Consider the following 15,838-nt stretch of genomic DNA (forward strand, 5'->3'; position numbering starts at 1 on the left):
CGACGGTTTTAAAAACACGTCACTGAATCTTTGACGTCCACTGAGCGAAGCGGACTGCGTGTTGTAGTATGGTAAATGCGCATCGCAGTGTTAACCAGGGCGGCCCACCAGAACCGAGCTGCGAAACTGTAATAAGTGGTCCACGTGTCACCTCTACTTTTAGCCCTTTCCCATTCTGACGACATACTTCATCGGTTTTTCCTTTAAATTGGGCGAGTGGCACAGTTTGGCGCCCAGCTGCCATAGAGTGCGGTTGTGTCGCTCCAGTTGCCTGCAGTGAGTATGATGCCCTTTTAAAAACAGCGGCGTTTAATAAAATTAACGCTAAACACGCGTTCCGAGATTCGGCTGCAAACGGGGCTTTATTTTGCAAACTTGCCGGTTGCAATTATAAATACTGTAACACGTTTCAGTCGTTACGTTTGCACTGGCCGAATGAGTGAATTTAACGTCCACGTGATGTATTAAGGCCACGTGACACGCGTTCCACGTGACCCTTAACCCCCAGGCAAGATGGCGTCACCGCACGCTCGACCCCCGCTGCATGGCGTAGGGATACCCCGCGATTGGCGAGATCCGGTCACGTGCTCCAAACGTGCCCGGAACTTCCTGTCACGTGCCGCCTTTCCCGCGACCGTTGAGCGCCAGAGTTAAACACGGAGGGCGAGAGTTAGAGACACGGGGAGAGTTAAACACGGAGGGTGAGAGTTGACAAGGGGAGGGTCAAACACACACACGGGGAGAGTTAAACACGGAGGGTGAGAGTTGACAAGGGGAGAGACACGGGGAGAGTCAAACACACACACGGGGAGAGTTAAACACGGAGGGTGAGAGTTGACGAGGGGAGAGTCAAACACACGGGGAGAGACACACGGAGAGAGTTAACACACACGGGGAGAGAGTCAAACACGGAGGGTGAGAGTCCAACACGGAGGGTGAGAGTTAACACACACATGGAGGGTGAGAGTTGACAAGGGGAGAGTTAACACACACGGGGAGAGTTAACACAAACACACGGGGCGAGGGTGAAGTCGGTGAGGGCTGGCTCCGTGTCGCTCGCCCCGCGCGCTCCCTGCGCGGCTTCGCTCCCCCCGTGCGCGGTGTCTACAAGCAGCAGCAGCAACAACAACAGGTACAACAACAACAACAGGTACAGGTACAACAGCAGCAGCAGCAACAACAACAGGTACAACAACAGGTACAGGTACAACAACAGCAGCAACAACAACAACAACAGCTATAACAGCTACAACAGCAACAGGTACAACAACAAAAGCTGCAGCAACAGGTACAACAACAGCTACAACAGGTACAACAAAAGCTACAACAACAGCTATAACAGCTACAACAGCAACAGGTACAACAACAGCTACAACAACAGCTGCAACAACAGCTACAGGTACAACAACAGCTATAACAACAAAAGCTGCAGCAACAGGTACAACAACAGCTACAACAGGTACAACAACAGGTACAACAACAACAGCAGCAACAGCTACAACAGGTACAACAGCTACAACAACAACAGCAGCAACAACAGCTACAACAGATACAACAACAGCTACAACAGGTACAACAACAGCTACAACAGGTACAACAACAGCTACAACAACAACAACAGCTACGACAGCAACAGCTACAACAGGTACAACAACAGCTACAACAGGTACAACAGCAGCTACAACAACAGCTACAACAGGTACAACAACAGCTACAACAGGTACAACAACAGCTACAACAGGTACAACAGCAGCTACAACAACAGCTACAACAGGTACAACAACAGCTACAACAACAGCAACAACAGCTACAACAACAGCCACCTCCCAACACACGCGTCAACAGCATGGTGCCGGGACCTTCAGCAGGGTCCATGTACTGTAATAGGCGACGTTTCGGGCAAATGAGCTACTGCAGGTGCATTGGCGCACAGCTGACATCGGTTAACAACACCACTCGGAACACATTTGTCAATAACACCGGCATTAAAAGGCGAATCGTAGAACTGGCGACGTTTCGAGCAACGGCCCTTCTTCATGGCACATTGAAGAAAAGGCTGCTTCATCCTTTCTTCATTGCGTTTCAATAGCTGTTAACCCCTTATCAGCAGTGCCCTATCTTATTACAGACTAATTTAGACCTTATTGGTTACCTCGTGTTCTTATAAATCTCAACGTTCATCCTACAGAGTCTCATTACAAGGAGAGAAACACAAGCAAATAGATGAAAAAATCCACACTTTTTGTGTTGCCCGTATTGAATAATCACTCCACTTAATCCTCCCGACTCCCATCAAAAAGTCTTAAAATTCTGCACGCAGATTGTGTGAGTCACCAACATCTCCCAGCACACTGTGTACATTTAGAAGCTTGCATTGAGATTATTTAGCTATACATTTCCACGTGATTACCGCCTCCGTTGAGCTATCACTTGTGACCAGATTGCTTCTGAAAAATAAGCTCTTAGCTCAGTGGGCTTTACCTGGTAAGATACCAAAATGGTTTAATTTTATTTGTATATTTTTTAAAGTTATTTGTTCACCTTTCCTACACTTTGCACCCCTGTCGTGTTTTTGCTGTTTATTCGTTGTAACATTCTGACCCGCCCCCTACTGGGACATCTGTGTAAAAAGAGCTTCATAGCCCAAGCGGATTCCTCCTCCAGTGCAAATAAATATTCTGATTCCGAATGTTGCAGCTGCAGTCTTAACGCAAATGCATGTTGTTGTTTCTCGCAGGCATTTGGGTGACCCTCGCGCGTGCCGTGTTCTCCCCGTCCCTGCTGAGAGTGGCGCGTCGTCGCCGCGAGCATGGAGCTGGCTATGCGCGGCGATCATCCCACGGTGTCCGACTCGACCCTCGTGAGGCGAGAGCGCGAGCAGGATGCGAATGCTGAGCCGCCACCGCCGCATCGCAACGCCTCCGCCTGCCCGCCCACGTTCGCCAAACTCGGGACGTCTTTTCCTCTCGACGACACGAAGACGTTCGACTACCCTGGGATCGAGCCGACGCTCAACCAGACCAACATCCTCCGCGGCATGAAGGACAACGACATCGGCGGCTGCCTCTCGAGCACCGCCAACCATCACGTTGACACGGCCGGCCCGGGTGAAGATGTCACCTACGTGGCTTTGCCCCATGGCTCAAACGTCGCCGATAATATTCCTGGCCTGCATCGCGTCCCCAAGTCGGCCAATGCCGACGCAGCCGATTACCTGGCCGTTATGCGCTCCGCCGATATAAATTACAAAGCTGCTCAAGCTCCGTACGATGCTCGGGGCTATGTCACCGGCTACAACGCCGAACCCCTGAGAGCGATATCCAACGGCGCCGCCAGGATGACGTGCGGTTTTCCCGGCGGCCAGCAGGTCATTGCCGGTTTTCCATTCGGCTTGCACCCGCATGGCACGAATCGCCTGGTCTTCCCGAACGCCTACGGCACGAGCGTAGAGAACCGTGAGAACGTGCCGGCATACCCCGGGAGCGCCGGCTTCACCTCGCATGCCAGCAGGGCGACCAACGTGCCGCCCTTTTCACACTACGAGCCGAAAGCGAGGGCGGCGGGTAGCGGCAGCCGGTCGTGTGACTTGGAGATGTGGCAAAGTCATCCGCTTCAGAGTGCCGGTCATCAGCTGTTGATGTACCCGAAGGTGAGAGTAACCGTGGTTGTGTGATCGCCTTCCCGCAGCCCTTACGTTGTTGGTTCCTGTCGGTGATGAGTTTTACTGGGGGCAGAATTACGTGAATTTCAGAATCCAAAAGCGCAGAGGAGGCCCGGTGGCTCAGAGGTCAGAGCGTTGAGGCGGCACAGCTGAGACCCTCGGTTTCATTCAGGGGTTCAGCCGCTGCCTGTGGTCAACCCGGGTTCTCAAGCGTCGCGAGTTGATGGTCTCAATCTGGTCACCAATGACTGTTCAAAAGATACAAACTTTCATTACATTTTGTTTTACGTATATATATGTTGAACTTCTTTTGCACCATACGTAGTCAACTGTGATAACCGGAGTCATTACCTTTTGTTGTACATATGTATGTTGAATTTATTTCGCACCGTCCATAGCCAACCGTGCTAAGCAAAGGTGCTAATCGGAGGTGTTCTGTACTTATTTGGCTAAATTCCATCTCTGAGAATTAAAATACTGTACAGTATTCGTTCGGGTGTCATGTGACGAGCATTACTCTCATATGGCAGAGCTGGTGGGAAAGTGCTGCCCGTTATAGTGTGTGGAATAGAGGTCACTTGAAGGAGGGATCTCAGAGGTAGCTCTGTGATGTCCGCTTCCGTGGGCCGTTCTCTTAACATGAAGTGACACGCACCGCTGCGTGACAGATCCGAACGGGTTCTTGGTCTAGCGATGCCGCTATCGGACAATCGGGATAGAAATAAAACTGCACCAGTTTATGACACGGAAAATGTGAGTGAATGTTGGCCCTCGTGATGAACAGTCTGTGCATGTTGAAACGGTGTTTATCTGAGGGTGCATGCTCACAAGCATGCATACTACAGTAATTGTGAAAAGTAGAACCGAGTGCTACTCTTTGCCATGGCGATAGTAGCAGCAGCAGCATCAGCGTGTTCGGGAGCTTAATGACAAAAGTCGAAGCCTACTGGCCACGAGATGGCTTCAGGAGAGAGTTCCTGTAGGTTTGCTCCTCCGTTGAACAAGCGCAGACTCCAGTGGGTTTCGTGTATGGTCCACAGCTTGGGTTGCATGGCCACAAGCGCACTGCTATTGGCTTGTCTTGAATTTTCCATTCGTTAAGGAGGTGTGCACACCGGTTTGTACATTTTCCGATGCGGTTGTGGATTCCACCAGTGCCTTCGAGGAGGAACGTCAAAGCCAGGAGGTTAAACGATGTTTGTGTGTCGAACGAGGCGTTGATTCCGGACTCCCGCGTTCCACTGTTCTCCAGCGTTCTTCCGGAGCTGGGCGAGATTCTGGGGGGGGGGGGGGGGGGGTTGGAAAAGCACGATCCCAGAAAGGGGGATTGGGGAATTGAGTCGAGCGGCGGCGAGATGACGTTGTTGAGGTGTCGGTTGGTGGCTGGGTTGTCGCCGGAAACAAAGGCACAGGGTAAACTCCTTCGCAGTTTGTGTGAAATACCCTTCGTTGCTCTTCGTAGGGCGACGAAGCGACTGCGGACCTCAAGAGAAAATTGGGCGCCGCGGAGCTGGAGGTCAGGACCCTCAGAGATTCCCTCCTGAAGGTCCAGAACGATCACTCGGCGCAGCTCAAGAAGATGGAGGAGAAGGTGGCGCGCATTTACCGAGGAAACGTTTGCAGAGCGATTTTAGTGGCGTCGGGTTTTTGTTTAAAGTTAACGCCCGGCGGGTTTTTTTGTTTTCAGCAGCCAGGGTTACTATGATTGATTTATTTTGGGTTATGCTCACTTCCTGGATTCTCCTTCCAATTCATTCAATCACTTTGTGTCCATCGCACCCACTTAGTCGTGCCTGAAGGTGCTCGACGCAGCTTCAAGCGACACGCCGTATGCGATCGGCTGAATTTGGCTTTGAGAATTTCCATTCAACTCACCGGCGAGGGAAGCTTAAGCTATAATAACTGCCGCGTTTTAAACACTCGTACACGTGGCGCTTGATTCGTTTGACCGTGTTGGCCAAAAGCAGTTCCTAACGACACGAATGTGGTCAGATTATTACGTGGTCCTCACCTTCTTCTTGTCGTACGGCTGCTGACGTAGATGCAGAGACAACGACTGCAATTTCACATTCAGTTGGTCAAGCCACAGACAACCGCGTCAGCAGGAGCAGCCTGAGTGTACCTTTAGTGTAGTGGTTCTTAACTTGTACTGCAGCCTTGCACCCCTTTGGTTCTCAATCTTAAAAAAAATATATGTTAATAAATACATAGGGTTTGGTTAAAAAAAGTAGTTGTAACTTACGTGCCCGTGCTTAATTTGTGTTTTGATGATTTACCTTCTCAAGAAATCTGGCCATGTCTCGCAACTCCAGGAAGGGCATATCGCACCTCCAGGAAGGGCATATCGCACCCCCAGGGAGTGCATGCACCTCAGGTTAAGAACCACTGCTCTAATGTCTCCTTTGTATTTGTGGATCGGGTATTGCATCATTATACATTGTACGGTCTGTTCTGGATGACCGCAGTGGCCTAACCAATCGATTATGAATCGATACCCAAATGCGCCCACAATGCAATTTTATCTGTTTTTCACTTGGAGGGCTCTTCGCGGCAAACGCTAAACCTCACTGGTTTTCTGTGTGCAGCTTAGGCCTTGCTTGGCCCGCGTGAACAAGTGCATGTGCTCCCAACAGATTAAGAACAGAGACAAGCACATGGAGTCCCTGAAGAAGCGCTGCCAGAAGAGCACGGAGGAGCGTGACGAGAAGGAGCGGAAACTCCAGAGCATGGACAGATACCTCTCGGCGTTGCCCACCATGGAGGATCACCAGCGAAACCTTCAGCAGGTCAGCTGGACAATTAGGGATGTTTAAAACGATCAGAGCTATCGTCGCTTATTTGCTCGTTTACCCATGGAAACCTCGCAAGACTATTTCGGCCAAGTCTTCGCAGCAGTAGGGGGATATGTTCGTGCCCTGTGTGATACCAATTGAGCCATTTGTAGGTTTACTTTTCAGCATTGGGATGTCTCGGCCATACCAGTTACATTGTACGGGTTTGTATATATTTATATATATTTTTAGCAAGCTATAACAGGAAATTCCAGAACCCGGAGGAAGCCCATTCAGAACAGGGGGAGAACATGGAAACGACACCTGGAAAGGCACTCGAACTTTGGAATCGAACCCAGGGCCCCTTGGTCGGCGAGTTGATTCCTCTTCGCCGCCTCCACCCTGCTACTTAAAACTCCTCTCTAGGGGCAAACGGCAGAAGGGTTTTCAACCACGCTCATCGGAGGTGTCGTACGGTGGGGGTGAAGTGCGGGTAACTCCCCACCTCTTCCAAGCGTGGAAGAGTCGGCAAAAATACCCTCTGGAGGGAGAAATTTCTGCCAGCAGTGGCGTGAGCTAGCATCTGCGTGTGATAGCGCCTGCGTAGGCTGCGCCTGTGCCTGGAGAGAGAGAGGGAGAGAGAGGAGGGGGGTCACCGTGCGTAGCCACGCGTCGGCGGCAGTTACGCAAAAGCCGCCCGCTCGGCTTGCGTCGCCGACGTTTTGAACGTGCCCCCCTCGGCGTCGCGTTCGTTTTCATCGCCAAACAGATGACGGAGCTGGAAACGTTGAGGTCGAGTTTGCAACACAGGGTGGAGGCCCTGGAGGGAAGGCTGCGCGACAGGGATCGCGAAATCCTGGACCGAAAAACCAAGGAGGAGGAGCTCATGGCCACAGTGCAAAGGTACGCGCCGCTCGGAGAGAGAGAGAGAGAGAGGACGTTCGTCCGTCCGCCACCGAGGAGCAGAGAAAGAGCCACAACGGTCAGAAGTTGGCTCGGCCGCAGGCGCCTGGGTGGGCCGTTGCGCCACAGTATCGCGTAGGGGTGGTACTGGCAGCGGCTTGGGAGAGGCCTTCCGTCCAGCAGTGGATTGACCATGGCTGATGATGATTTCGTTTGGCAGAAAATAGTCCTCGCCAAAGCTCATTAATCAGCTGCTGGATGAGGGCCTCCCCATGAAGTGCGCTTCGTGGGGGGGGTTATTTGACGATACTGCACCATGCCGGTCAGTACGGGTTGGTGAAGAGGGGTGGTGCGTAGCAGTTTATTGACGAAGGTCTGTTTGCTGTTACAGTTCTTTAAGTAACACGATGAGTGCTTTGCGCTTCACATGTGTGTTTTGCAAACCTGCAGCCTTCAGCACAAGCTGGACTCACTCGAGCAGTCAAAGAGTCCCCCGTCTGGGGTGGACGTGACGCAGCTACGGCAGGAGAACTGCAACTTAAAGAAGGTTCGTGTTCCCCTTGTACGTCACCTTCGTGCGTCTCTCACGTCGTGGACGCGATCGAAGCCTGCGGCCTGATTCTGGGTCACGTGACCGCATCTCCCGCGCAATCGCGCAGTTCAATCGTCGCCCGCAAGCGCTTTGTCCACGTCCGAGCCAGCGGGGCGACAAGGAAATTAATCGGCCAATCGCAGCGCACGCGAATGTGTCACATGATGACGCACAAGCGTCGCCGAGCAGATGGAGGCTTGACAGCAGAGTCTGTCTCCACTGCGAGCAGCAACCGGTTGCGTGCAACTGCTCGCAACCGGTTACAGAGACAGACGTCCACACACGAGCGGTTCAGTTGCATCAACCGATTTGCATGCAACCAGCTGATGGCTCCGATGTTGGACCTGGCCCTTTCGCAAAAGGGTCGGTGCCGTCACGCGTGGTGTGGATATTCAGGTGAAAGTACAACGCCAGTGCCACGTTCCCTGGCAGGAGATTGTCGTGTGTGACGGCTGTGTTTGCAATCGTCTTGGTTGTTTGTAAGCGAGTGAGAATGGAAAACGTTGGTCAAGGCTGGCCTCCTCCGACCACTCTCAGCTCTGCCGGAAGCTGAGCGGGATTTTGAGCCTGGATAGCGGGTGGATGGGTGGCCCCATATTGTGTCCGCTGCTGGGAGGCGACACTCTGTGGACAGCGCTGCACTCCCTACAGCCCTCGCCTCTACAATCCCCCGCCAACGGCAAACCGCGCCGACTTCCGTGGTGGAGTACGGCCCTCATCCGGCAGCGAATTGGCGGTGGCGCCGTGCGTGCGCAGCGTGCGGCCGCTGGCACCTGCGGCGCGATGCAGCTGTGTTGCCGTGGCGGCGGTGGATGCTGCTACGCGCTAACCCGCCGTGTTTTGTTTGCCAGATCATAAACATTTTAAAGAAGAAGCTCGAAGCCCTCACCGAAGAGCATGGAGATAAAATCAGGGTGCGTGTTTTCCACCTCGTGGCTTTACCCTGCAAGTGCGTGTGTTCAGAGTGCGTGTGTGTGTACTGTAGTTTGCTCACTAACAGCACTTGCCCCAACACTCTGTTAAGGCTATATGGGGGGGATCTTTGTCTTTGCTTGTACTGGAGAGGTTAGTGAGCTGCGCTACAAACCCAGCGATCCGAGTTCGATTCCGGCTCACGGTCAATACCGGTGACGATTATGTGAACTGGTCCTGGGCCTCCCCCAGGTCGACTCAGCCTCAAATGAGTACCGGGTGCGGTGTGTAAACATCGCCACTGGGGAGACAACAAAGTTGACTGGGCGTGGTGCTGGCCACCCACCCCCTCGTGTGCTGTGCCGGCCTTCATAGGTGCTCACAAACAGCACTTGCCCCAACAGTCTTTTTCAGGTGATATGGGGGATCTTTGGGTCTGTCTTTGTTCTGCAGTGGCATGCAAATGCTAGTGTTAACCGCAATGCTAATGGAAATAAAGCCAGGCTCTATAGAGGTGAGCGTTGGTGGATCACACACACACTTTATTGGAACTCCCTTGTTGGCATTGAGGTCGCCATCGCTAAAGAAGCTCCCGGCTCGTGGGGCGAAACGTTGGACATCGGCGGATGCTCAGTGACAGTCAACTTAACGCGCAATGATTTAGCAGCCAATACGATTCATATTGCCCTTTGGGTTTGGGCTAAAATGATCTGGTCAAATGTGGTTTGTAAGACCCTCCCCGACCGGTGATTTACATAGTGATTCTCATGGCCACATTTAGCACTTGAATATACGACTTTACTTCAAGCGTCATCAGGATAGAATCCAAAAAGTCGGAATAGCCATCTCACCTGACCCGGCTTTTTAAAATTGGTGCCATAATTTTACAAGAGCAACTTGTTTAACACGTAGGAACAACCAATCGGATTTAAGCCAGATATGAACCACTACGAATGAGTGCGGCGGGTCACGTCGGCCCGACCGATAATTATTCACTGCTGCGGCCTTGTGTGCGCGCTCTCTAGCTCTTAGAAGAGCAAGTGGTGCACGAGGAGGAGGAGAATGCGGCTCTAAGAGATGCGCTCGGGGAGAGAGACAGCGGCCTGCAGGCCCTGCAGAGCGCCGTCAAGGAGGTGCGTGAATTTACAGCTCGCCGTCGCGTCGTCGTGCCGTCGTGTCGTTGTTCCGCCGTTGCATCGTGCCGCTGTCATCTCTCCATTGTGCCATTATGCTATCGTTCCATCGTGCTATCGTTCCATCGTGCTCTTTTTCCATCTTGTCATTTTCCATTGTGCCGCCATTCCATTGTTCTATCGCGCTGTCGTGTCATCGTTGGCGTCGGCCCATCGTGTCGTGTCATCGTGCCATCGTGCCAGCGGTGTCATCGTCGCACGCATGTGACGATCCGCTGCGCCTTGAAGCATCCGCAGGCCACGTAGCCACAGTGGTAGTCGAGATGGGAGGCCTCGTGATTGCCGTTGTGTTGTTGTTGTTGTTGTTTTGCATCAAATTGCTTCGCTTGCTCTCAATCCCTTTCAAAATATTTCCACCGTGCTACGCTGGGTCAGTGAACTCACCTAGGCCAGCTGCAAGTCAAACAACTGGGAGTGTCTCTCTGCTCAGTTGGCAGTCCTGTTCCAGTGAATAAATATCAACTTTCTCCGCCACCGAGGGACGATGCCTTTGGAGATGCGTTGCTTAATAATTCTAGGTCTTTAGTACATTCGGTATTCGTTCCACTCACATATCGCTGGGCTGCTACGAACGAATGCGCTGTGTTTCACAGATGGGTATCTTCGGCCAGAAGGAAGGCGATGTTGCTACCTGATGTTGCTACCTGATGTTGCTACCTGGTGTTTCTCCGTTGAGTAATTTGAAAGTGATTTTTTTTTTATTTGGACCGGTGACGGCAGCACACATGGCCTGCTTTCCTCTTCATGATGTTCGTGTTTTTGATTTGTAACGAAATTTTGGATTAGGCCACGTTCATGATCTGGATCAGTTTTGTGTCGTTTAGACCCCTTGACCACCCGACACTGCCAAACAAATTAAATGGGCGCGCGTGTACAAAGAGTTTAACAACGCGCTAATTATTATTGCTTCAGCTCCCTCACTGGTGAGTTGAAGAGCAGTTCTCACGAGCCAGATTTAGCTCCGTTTAGATCGGTGGTTCTTAACTTGGGGTGCATGCACCCCCTGGTGGTGCCAGATGCCCTTTCTAGGGGTGCGAGACAAGGTAAATAATCGAAAACACAAATTAAGCACAGGCACGTAAGTTTCAACTACAGTAAAACCTTGGATTGCGAGCATAATTCGTTCCGGAAACGTGTTTGTAATCCAAAGCACTCGTATATCAAAGCACTCGTATATCAGTTGTGATCACGTGACGCTCGGCAGACAAAGCGTATACATACTACTCGTATTGCAAGACCTCGCTCGTTTATCAAATTAATATTTATTTACAAAAAATTTGCTCGTCTTGCAAAACACTCGCAGACCAAGTTACTCGCAATCCAAGGTTTTACTGTACTTTGTTTCATCGAACCTATGTATTGACATTATACATTTTTCTTCCTGTTGAGAACCAAAGGGGGTGCAGGCTGCAGTAAAGGTTAAGAAGAACCACTCGTTTAGATACAAGACGTTTCACTTGCCACTCTGCCCGGGCATCGTCAGGACAGCTTCTCCAGGATTCCCGTTATGACTTCCTCATGTTTGGCCTAACCCCCAAAGGACTCAACAGCGAATCGTAGTCTTGGCTGTGAAAACCCACGTGCTTTTGTCATAGTTATTGTTGGTGGTGTTGTTTGTGTTGTCGTCGTCGTTGTCGTCATCTCACGCGTGTGCGTTGCCAGCTCGCGGCTCAAAACCAGAAGCTTTTGTCGTAGTTATTGTTGGTGGTGTTGTTTGTGTTGTCGTTGTTGTCATCATCTCACGCGTGTGTGTTGTCAGCTCGCGGCTCAAAACCAGAAGCTTTTGTCGTAGTTATTGTTGGTGGTGTTGTTTGTGTTGTCGTTGTTGTCATCATCTCACGCGTGTGTGTTGTCAGCTCGCGGCTCAAAACCAGAAGCTTTTGTCGTAGTTATTGTTGGTGGTGTTGTGTTGTCGTCGTCGTCGTCGTCACCACACGCGTGTGCGTTGCCAGCTCGCGGCTCAAAACCAGAAGCTGCTGGACGGGCACTTAAGCCTGAAGGAAGAGCTGCAGGAGACGATGGATGCGTCGCGCGATCACGATCGGCTGAGCCAAGTCGGCAGCGAACTCCAAGTGCAGCTGAGCCACTGCTTTGGCGAGCTGCGGTCGCTGTGCCGGGTGGTGTGCCAGCGAGTCCACGGGCACGATCCAAACCTGTCGCTGCTGCTCGGGATTCAGAGTGAGTGCCCGGAGGGGAGCGTACGCAGCGGCGGGGGGCCCGTCCGTGTGTCTGTGTGTGTGGTAGGTGGCTGGTCACCCCCCACCCCCTTGTGTGCCGTGCTGGCCTTCATCGGTTGCTCGCTAAGAGCACTTGCTCCTTTAGTCTGTTCAGGCTATATGGAGGATCTTTGTCTTTTTTTGTTGGTGCTGGCCATCCACCCCCCTTCGCGTGCATTGGTCGGCCTTCATAGGTGCTTGCTAAAAGCACTTGCTGCTACAACCTGTTAAGGCTATACGGGGGATCTTTGTCTTTGTCTGTCTTTGTACCCGGGAGCAGCAGTGTAGGGGAGCGGTAGTGGTTAGCTGCGCTACAAAGCCGGCGACCCGAGTTCGATTCCTGCTCACAGCCAACACCGTTGACGATTATCTGAACCAGTCCTGGGCCCACCCTAGATCGACTCAGCCTCAAATGAGTACCTGGTGCACTTTGTAAAAAACATCGCCACTGGGGAGACAAAAGCGGCCGGGCATGGTGCTGGCCACCCACCCCCTCGTGTCCTGTGCCGGCCTTAACAGGTGCTCGCTAACAACACTTGCCCCAACAGTCTGTTACGGCTACAGGGGAGTGGGGAGGAGGGGTCTTTATGTACCCAGGACCTGCGGAGTCAAGACGCTTGCAGAGAGCACGGGAGCTCTGCACCAGTGGCCGCTTCGAGGTGGCGGTTGCTCCGTGCCGGCGTGTGACGTCTGCGGCGGTGAACACTAAAACCGGCGATTTCGCCAAATGTAGACGGTTGTGGCGATATGGGAGGACTTCAGTTGAGGCGGCGTTTAGCTGGAGGTAGTTAGCCGGGCCTGCTGTTGCACGCTGGGCCGGACGTCTCAGAAGAGGAGGGAGTATACCCACACTTTAGCCCACCGAGATGCGACCTGCGGATCGGCTAACAGCGATGAACCCGTGTACACCGCTGGGTGGACAGAGGCGGCAGTGAGGGGGAGTTGGAGGCGGAGGGGGGGGAGATTTAAGAAACTTGGCACCGTTGTCTCGGCTGCCACGCCGGGAGATGGGATCGAACCGGTGACCTCTGAGTTGCAAGCCCGGTGTGCTGCTGGCTAGCAGCACGGTGGGCTTGGAACTCCCGTTCCTCCACTGTGGCAGCGCCCCCAGTTTGTCGTCGGTCCTGGAACTGGGGGACCTCGTTACATGTGGCCATCGTGGTTTGCGATTGGCGGCTCCTCTTCACGGGACGTGCGTGTTCTCTCACCCTCCCCTCCCAGGCCTCGCGCACGATGAGAGGGACGCTGGCGGTGACGGTGGCGCCAACCGTCGCTCGGCGAGCTCCCCGCCCATGCCGCTCGCGTCCACGCTGGACGGCGTGCGGCAGCTGCGGTGCGAACTGGACGAAGCGCGAGCCGTGCTGTCGGAGCGCTACGCCGAGGACGTGGGGGAGAACTGCGCCGTGCAGTAGGCACCAACGCCGGTGCCACCATGCCGGTGCGTCCCAACGCCTGCCAGACGGGCGTTGGGACGAGCGAAGGGGTGCTTTTAATTAAGAACGTTTGGAGAAATTATCATTTGGATTAAAAAATATTGTGTTTTAGTCTTTGTTTGCACCTTATTTTAGTGATTTAATAATCCCCCGATTTCCTTACTAAGATTTCACCCTGCATTTCATCCTGCCCCGGTGGAAGCTCAGCGGTCAAGCGAGCCGCTCGTCAGCGGAAAGGCTGCGGGTTCGACTCCTGGTTGGGGGTCTGACGCAGCCCATCATCATCCCTCTGGGGTCATCAAAATGAGTAGCACAATGTGGCGAAGTTAAGTGTATGTGTCCTCTGGATCAACATAGCCCCTGCTATAGGAGTGTGGAATTTCCAACGTCACTGGCTCTACAGGGCAATAAGCAGGTGAGCACCGGTGCTCGTTTGAGTAGCGGGAAGTCGCTGACGTTTTGCGTTGCGTATTTAAGTAACTGCTTTTGCAGAATATCGACAATAAAGAAGTGCGTTCGTACGATTTAACACTGTTGCTGGAGTGCTGCACCGTCACTGAATGCATCTGCGACTCATAATTTGCCGCCAATATTTGGGGAGGGGCCCCAACCCTCCGGTGGCTGCGAACGGCCGTGCCCCGGGTTGATATGGTGACGGCGACGGCACCACGTGCAGCTTAAGAATCGGAATGTTCATTGATACCGGACGGAATCCCATGAGCGATGGAGCTTTTTTTCCACAGACGTCCAGTCGGGATGGGTGACTTACATCCTAGCTTCTGCCCACGTCGCCCGTGTTGACGCCATCCCAGCGGTGGACGCGCTTGCGTTTGTGGCTACCCCAGGGCCGTATTATCCAATAAGCCCCGGTACTGCCTTGGGCCTACGGAAACTAAAGGGGCCTACGAAAGCTAATTTTGCCCGTGTTTTTTGTTGTTGAATGTAATCAGTGAAAATGAACGCCATCCTTTTAAAGCTGTCATCCAATTATAGTAAAAAAAGTTGACATTTTCGCTTAAATGTTTAGGCTTTCTTTTTTTCAATAATTTTAAATTAAATATCCTTGTCTGCGGGTCACAGCGCGCTCCCATCTAATTAGGGCACAGACTAAATAAGGAACATAGCAGTGATGACGTCCAGTGGCTGGACAAAGTACCGCGTCAGAAACAAGCGGATTAAGAGCGGCAGTACCAACTGTATAAAGTTTATCACTGAAGGCCGACGAAGCAGAAATGCCTCGGGCCGACAAGAACCTTCATCTGGCTCTGGTCCGCCTGGAGGTGTCTCTCCTGGTAGTCCAGCACCAGCCGCGGTGGGGGGGGGATACCCCCCCCCTCTCTTGCCGACTCGCTGCACTTCGAGCTGCTCGTAAGCACACTGCCCCCAGCCATGGAAACTTCTCCGCTCTCTCCACGACTGCCCCCATCGCTTGTGGCGAGTTGAGGGGGTGGAGTTTTTTTCTATTACGTAAAATATTTAGGGGAAGGTGTTTCATTTTTGGTAGGGCTGATGGTAGCCCCCTGCTCCCCACCTCTTCATGGCACGCTTTCGATTCACCCCAGGCATCGATCAGCCCTCCCACTGTATTGGTACCAGATGGAAATACCTCTGGTACACCCATGGAAGGCTTCTGGAACTGCGCGGTCAAAAAAAGATGTTCAATAATGTAGGAGTCAGAGGACATCTCTGTTTGTACCGAAGGTGAACAGGGAATGGCTGTTCACTCCCGGATCACGCAGCTTTACCCGGGTCTGCCCACCATCGGCAACGTGAGCGTGGGTTAATACGACGCATACCTGGTAGTGGTACTTATTAATGAACTGACCACGTATCTGTGAAACGACGTAAAAGGGGGAAAAACAAATCGAGGTATTATTGCAATTCAGAATCTGAATATTCATACTGGAGGAATCCAATGAGCTGTAAAGCCTTTTTTCACAGAGGTCCAGCAATTGAGTTGCAGGTGAAGGGGTCACCACCCCACCTTCACACCCTTCCAGAGCCCCTATTGGCCACTGTGGTGGCCGTGAGGGTCACTGCTGGTTGGGATCGGCCTCCTCCCCAATGGGATCGCTCACAGCCATCACAGCGTTACCGACCGTCAAAGGAGGGTTTTTTTTTGCCAAGTCGTTACAATAACCCAGCGAAACAAACATC

General features: G+C 52.5%; 1 protein-coding gene across 3 annotated transcripts; it reads left to right on the plus strand.

The window, feature by feature from the left end:
- The first annotated feature begins 519 nt into the window (after positions 1 to 519).
- On the plus strand, positions 520 to 14,215 carry LOC116953956 (centrosomal protein of 85 kDa-like). Of its 3 annotated transcripts, none has more exons than XM_032974295.2 (10): positions 522 to 1,132; positions 2,738 to 3,649; positions 5,124 to 5,252; positions 6,295 to 6,447; positions 7,202 to 7,335; positions 7,786 to 7,882; positions 8,779 to 8,841; positions 9,865 to 9,972; positions 11,985 to 12,210; positions 13,470 to 14,215. In XM_032974295.2, the coding sequence occupies exons 2-10, from the start codon at positions 2,810 to 2,812 to the stop codon at positions 13,658 to 13,660; spliced, it is 1,941 nt and encodes a 646-aa protein (XP_032830186.1). In that variant the 5' UTR covers positions 522 to 1,132; positions 2,738 to 2,809; the 3' UTR covers positions 13,661 to 14,215. The 3 variants fall into 3 exon arrangements, with proteins under 3 accessions (XP_032830188.1, XP_032830186.1, XP_075908038.1); XM_076051923.1 differs by lacking the exon at positions 522 to 1,132 and adding an exon at positions 1,164 to 1,186; XM_032974297.2 differs by lacking the exons at positions 11,985 to 12,210; positions 13,470 to 14,215 and adding an exon at positions 11,695 to 11,742 and having other exon boundaries at positions 520 to 1,132.
- The last annotated feature ends 1,623 nt before the right edge of the window (positions 14,216 to 15,838 follow it).

Source organism: Petromyzon marinus, chromosome 53 (genome assembly GCF_048934315.1).
Source record: "Petromyzon marinus isolate PM22_M1 ecotype Great Lakes invasive population chromosome 53, UKy_Petmar_22M1.pri1.0, whole genome shotgun sequence".
Lineage (NCBI taxonomy): Eukaryota > Metazoa > Chordata > Hyperoartia > Petromyzontiformes > Petromyzontidae > Petromyzon > Petromyzon marinus.